This window comes from Choristoneura fumiferana, chromosome Z (assembly GCF_025370935.1).
Source record: "Choristoneura fumiferana chromosome Z, NRCan_CFum_1, whole genome shotgun sequence".
Classification (NCBI taxonomy): Eukaryota; Metazoa; Arthropoda; class Insecta; order Lepidoptera; family Tortricidae; genus Choristoneura; species Choristoneura fumiferana.
The window spans coordinates 3,673,200-3,679,199 of record NC_133472.1 but is presented as its reverse complement, the minus strand read 5'-3'; the positions used below and the strand labels follow the sequence as shown (position 1 = coordinate 3,679,199).

At 38.3% G+C, this 6,000-nt stretch overlaps 2 protein-coding genes across 2 annotated transcripts; one reads left to right on the top strand and one right to left on the bottom strand.

The window, feature by feature from the left end:
* Window positions 1-574: 574 nt before the first annotated feature.
* Window positions 575-3,330, bottom strand: LOC141438170 (U11/U12 small nuclear ribonucleoprotein 35 kDa protein-like). Its single transcript, XM_074101906.1, has 5 exons — window positions 2,973-3,330; window positions 2,729-2,859; window positions 2,374-2,520; window positions 1,918-2,105; window positions 575-1,286 (listed from the first exon to the last, which is right to left on the bottom strand). Exons 1-5 carry the CDS (start codon window positions 3,043-3,045, stop codon window positions 1,268-1,270), a joined length of 558 nt encoding a protein of 185 aa, XP_073958007.1. The 5' UTR covers window positions 3,046-3,330; the 3' UTR covers window positions 575-1,267.
* A 391-nt stretch (window positions 3,331-3,721) lies between these two features.
* On the top strand, window positions 3,722-5,556 carry LOC141438162 (RNA-binding protein 45-like). The gene has a single exon (XM_074101894.1). It carries the CDS (start codon window positions 4,005-4,007, stop codon window positions 5,442-5,444), a length of 1,440 nt encoding a protein of 479 aa, XP_073957995.1. The 5' UTR covers window positions 3,722-4,004; the 3' UTR covers window positions 5,445-5,556.
* Window positions 5,557-6,000: the final 444 nt, after the last annotated feature.

The window sequence follows — 6,000 nt, the reverse complement described above, 5'->3', positions numbered from 1 at the left end:
AAAATCGCGAATTTGGACTAATATTTTGTTGTAATTTATTCACTACTCCACTAGTACTTATTCTATTTAGGAGCCCTTGTCCAGCCTTTAGTAATTAAACATTCTGTCGATGACCTAACACGTACTTTATCGTGAAACTCTGTAACTTCTACTCGTATAATGTAAACCCGGCCTAACAGGAGCTAGCTGAAATTATTTGTGCTGGCAGCACCTAAATCAAAATGTCATTTGCTGGCGAAAAGGACTCGATTCCAAATCTTATAATAATGAGGGCCACAGATTATTAATATGTAATCAAGATTCAATAAAAAACTGGGCCCTACTACGAATATACCATGAATATTCGAACTTCGTATCTTCCCTCCCGACGCCCTCTTTGGCTGACGCTAATATTTAATATTAGAATGAGAGGAACGGTACGATACGAACTTTGATTTTCAATTATCAACTTCAAATAATTGCATTTGCAAAAAACCACTTAGAATAGCATTGAACAGAAACGTTGCACTTTCATCCCTCTCGTCCGGGAGGAAGATATTTTTCTAAATGGGAGGTGTGAAAAAATAAAACTCACGAGTTTATAGTGTTGTATTTTTAATTATAATCACATTTTCTGTTTTTTTCTTTCTGTTATCTACTATTTTGTTCGTTAACAATCTCATGATCTGTATACGCGGTACGCGACACGTATATAGTGGTTAATAGTGGTTATATTCTCTTTGGTACCCGGCTTCGTCCGCGAAGAAGTCGTTTATTGCGTGTCCACAGGGGCAACAAAATTTTTCGGGATAAAAGGGCTGATTTTTTATTGTAGTCTGCTAATATAACTGCAAAATTTCACGGCAACTGGCCGAGTAGTTACGGCGTGAAAGCAAAACAAATTCGCATTTGCATTTATAATATTAGTTAGGATAGCATATGTGTGTAAATTGCTAACATCTTAAATACATAAGCAAAGCAAGCATTTCTCTCATTATATTTCTTATTTTTATAATTTAAAAAATATATGTCTTTTATTCAGTGGGGAAATTTGCTTGTCAAACATCGCACAATATGCGAAATCTCGTCCTGCGATTTAAACCGGTCTTTAAAAACGTTCTCGTTTAATTTCCGTTCTTAACAAAATGAGAATAGCCTTTAGAAACGGTAAAGAAACAGACTGGCATTTTCTTTGCGGCAATACCGCGCCATTCTTGTATTCTAGTACCTAGGCCTCCGATACGTATTTATTTTCAAGTCCAAAGTGTTTACTTGTGCATGGCTGTGGTCAGTATTCGTTTCTTTGCCTGAAAATACAAAAAAAATAATCTAAAAAAGTGTTTCTTACAATAAACTTACTGTATTTGTAACAATTTTACAGTAAACAAGATTTGCAGATGCATGTTATTGCAGTTATTATAGTCTACACAACACCATTTTTTCCTTGATTTCCATTAACCTAGACAGACAACTCAGATCAATGATAGAAACTGCCGGGTAGGTAACTTACTTTTAAACAAATGATTTTTTTTTTACTTGTGATATAAGTTTGAGTTGGTGATGTATTTAAATATTAAAACATTCAAAAAATTCAAAAGTAAAATTCAAAATTATTTATTTTCAACTTTTGTTTTTCAAAACTAGTGTTGAATCCTCCTTTTAAGTGAAGCACTTGTATTAGGAGGAATTCGCTCTTTCATACAAGTTGTTGCAAAGTCAAAAATAATAGCTAATAATAGTTCTTTAAGTAGTTTATGCGACTGTATGGCTTTATTACATGTGAAACAAAAAAATATAGCCAGCTTGAGAAGCCATAATGTCAAATCACTTGACTACCAAGCTACCATGCATATTCCTTTGGTTACAGCAGTTGATCCACATCAAAGAACAAAGCAAGTGGTCACTTTACTGTGCTACTATGTAAAGCACATGGTATACCTTCTATAGCTTTCCTCTTTGACAACCAAGTTGATGGGTTTCCTGAAGGGTCTGTCTCTGCAGCCAAACCTCAGCTGCCCAGATGATTTGTTGCCTCCAAAGCCTCCGCCCAGTCTCCGGGGCTTCCAGCCTCGCAGCACTCGCTCTGCCTCTCTTTCCACTATGATCTCAGAGTTGTCTATGAAATCCTGAAAGTTAAAACATTATAATGTTCATTCAAATTAAGGGTGGAAGTTTGTATCAGATAGCCAGGGCAGCTGTTTGATTGTAAAGTTTTTAGTTTAAAAAATCCTAGTACACAGGACTTAAAAACACTTTTTAAAATTGTCGCAGATTAGTTCAATGGGGTCAAACATTGAATTAATTGCATTGAAATTATGGCAGGTTAGTTGATTAGGTGGTTTTTAGTTATATTTGGTTATTGGGTCAAAGTAACCCAGATTTTATGGTACTTACCTTGTGCTTTCTAAGCGCCCGCTCAACACTAGAGGCAAGTTGAAACTCTACAAATGCATATTGCTTTGATTTGCCAGTCACAATATCTTTCACCAGCCTGCAGTGGAGAATCTGGCCACATTGTGAGAACTCTGCATGGATGGTATCCTGGTAACAAAACAAAAGATGGCGTTACATAGAAGACCTCAAGCATGTGAGGCAGGAATAACAGTGTAACTAGATTTGAATAATTACTCTGTCCATTGGAGGACAACTTTGCCACTGTCTAGTGGGTTTTACCGTTGTATGGTAAAAAAAATGTAGACAAAATATGAGATGGGGATGACAGCACGAATCAACAGTAGAAGTACTTTACCCGAGTAGTTTTAGGATGGAGTCGCGCGATAAAGACGGTACGTCGCGGGTCGCCATGTACAGCCTTGTTTGGAACATACTCCGCACATAGGGCTCGTAGAATCCCGCGATCGTGGGGTTTCGAATCCGTTCCTGAAATGAAAAGGTTTGTTTTTCAGTGGACTAAGTGGAAACCTTTGATTATATATAGTGGAAACGCATGTTAGTTAACATCAAACTGAAAAATGACATAACCTATAACTCACCATCAATAGATCCTATTTTAATAGGGTCGTACTCCGTAGCGTACGGTTGGAATTCATCGTCTTGCTGTGACATCGCACTTTATTTTATGAAGAGAACACTACTTGTAGCTTTTTAAATATTCTATTCCGGAGAAAAATATTGTTGTTGTTGTTTCTTTAAAAAAATATGGCTCTGTCCATTGGAGGACAATTTTGCCAGTGTCTAGTAGTTTTTGTTTTGCCGTTGTACGGTAAAAAAATTCTAGAAAACGAAATATGAGAGGTGATGGTGGATGAACGATGACAGCGCGAATCTCCGGAGAAAAATAGAAAGGTAAACAAACAATTTGGTAAACAATAAGTGTCTGGCAGCAGTCAATCAGCAGGAAATCGTTAAATCGTTATAAGGTAAAGGTAAAGGGATCAAACTCAAACAGCTTCGGTACGGTAGGCAGACTACTACGAATCCCGAAACTCTAAGTTCGTGTAGTGCGGTCCCTCTGACACATACCATTTAATACGAGAGCGAGAGGGACGGTACGATACGAACTTCGAGTTTCGTAGTAGCCCTGCTGTTCTATTTTGCTATATTTTTCGTGGCCCTCTGGCTACTTATACTTTTGGGTTTATGGTACATATTTAAATTTAGTTCATTGTCTTTTCATTGCAGTTTTCTTTTATTTTCAATAAGTTTTTCTTTGCTTTTTGTGGCGAATAACTCCGTAGCTAATTCGTAGTAAATAAAAAAAATATAGAATGGCGGGCGCAAGGCGGCCAACCAAGGCGGGCGTCACGTCAATAATCAATGGCGTGCGTGGCGTTCGTTCTTTGGTCCGTTCGTTGTGTACTAAATTTTGTAATTTGTTTGTAGGATTCAAGTTAGAATATGAGATTGAGGTATTTAAGTGTAATTTTGTCATCTAGTCTTTATCACGTAACATAAGAGTACAATTCTAGAAATTGTATTATAAATAAATCAAACCTACCCTAATTGATATCTTTCTATTGATAAATTTGCCACTAGAGGATTCGTTTATAAAGTAACTACCAAAAATGGAACATAGACGTAAATATGGGCGAGGAGACGAAAGTTCAGAAGATCATCCAACGTATTCGAGGTTATTTATTGTTTGCGAAAGACGGTTGACTGAGGATAACTTCAGGGATTCGTTCTCGAAGTTCGGTTCAATAGAAGACATCAGAATGCCTCGGGATCACAATTCTGGTGAACCAAAGGGTATCGTCTATATAAAGTTCGCCAGAACTTCCGAAGCGGCCAGAGCCTTAGAAGAAATGAATTTCAAAGTGCTACCGTCGTCTAGTCGCCCGCTCAAAGTAATGGTAGCCGCCAACCGTTCTGAAATACAGTCAGATGACGAGGACCATGAGAAGTACAAAAGATTATTCCTGAACATAGCCAGAAGTTCCAATGAAGATGACTTGCAAGAGTATTTTGGGCAATTTGGGGAAATTGAGTCAATAAACATACAGCGCGATAGGAACAGTGGGGAATCCAAAGGTTTTGCCTATGTGAAATTCAGGAAATTTTCTGAAGCCGCTATAGCCTTTGAACAATGCGACAAGAAGTACAGAGCCATATTTGCTCTTCCCAAAGGGCACGGCAGACGCCCAGAAACAACATTTGAGTCTAGCATTAGTAACATTGCACGGTCATCATCGAACATGAAGAACTCACTTGTTTCAATGATGAATGTCCGCCCTGAAGGCTACACATGCGTCAATTTCATGTGCTGCCCATATCTCACACAATTGCATGTTGAGAAATTCTTTGACATAGTCCCTGGGATGGTCAAGTGCCAGTTTTTTGTTGATCTAGTACGTAACTTTGGTAAAGGGACTGTACAATACTCAAATCCGATTTCGGCAGCATACGCAGTGGAGAAACTAAATAAGTTTGAGTATCCACCAGGGTTAAAGATATTTGTGAAACCAAACAACTCAAAATTTGAACCGCATGAGCAGAAGTTTAATGACATACCCAATGTTGTTAGTAATTTGAAAAATGCTATAGCAACTACAGCCAATTCTTCGTCTCCAGATTTGGCTCAGTTGGCTGAAGCAATCTCTGAGGCTTCCAAGTTGATCAAAATGGCTACCACTGGCGTTAGTGATGATAATGTCCCAGACTCTACAGACTTGAACTACTGCAGTGTGAAACTTCCTCCCATACAGCCCTTGGCCAACATAGACAGTACTGTTGCAAAAAGATGCTTCTTAGTATGCAAACCCCAACCCCCACCACTGACTGTTTTACGTGACATTTTCTGTCGCTTTGGAGACCTCATAAACGTGTATACTCTTCCTAACAAGACAGTAGGATTTGCTCGGTATGCCTCGGCTTCAGCTGCAGATGAGGCTATGAAAACTTTGCATGGAGCCGAGATCTGTGGTGTTCGTATGAAGGTGATACCTGCCGAGGAGCGTATGGACGATGACGAAAGCTCTAGTAAGAGGACCAGATATGAAAACTAATTGATCCATGAAGTTACTACTGACTGGACTCATCACATTTCTCTTAGACGGGAACCTCTATTTTAGAACAATATTGGGATGATTGATATGAATAAAAATATTTTACTGATAACTGACATTCTTCTTGACCTGATTCCTGATAAAAATCCATTACAGACTAATTAGTGTCCAGTCCATGACAGATTTTGACTTGCAGGTTTTAGGCTTTTGACTGATTCGCTTTGCTTGAGGAAATGTGCAATTTCCCTATGATGGTGAAGAGCAGTTTTCTGTTTGTCTAATGTAGATAATACAATTTAACTCACACTCCAGTCTGGACAGTCAGAATGATACTGACAAGCGAGTGTTATAGATTAGAATAGCACAACTTAACATTATAAGCTCTTCCATCACACACTGTCCTATGAGCACACATTCGCGAGCATTTTCCCCGCAATGTGCCAACAAAATTATGACATGGCATATAATAATTGGTGTTATGAGGGTGGGTACATATTGTCAGGAGGGTTCTGTCTCACTCATTGGAAAGTGAATTTTACAAGCCTTAGCCATTGAG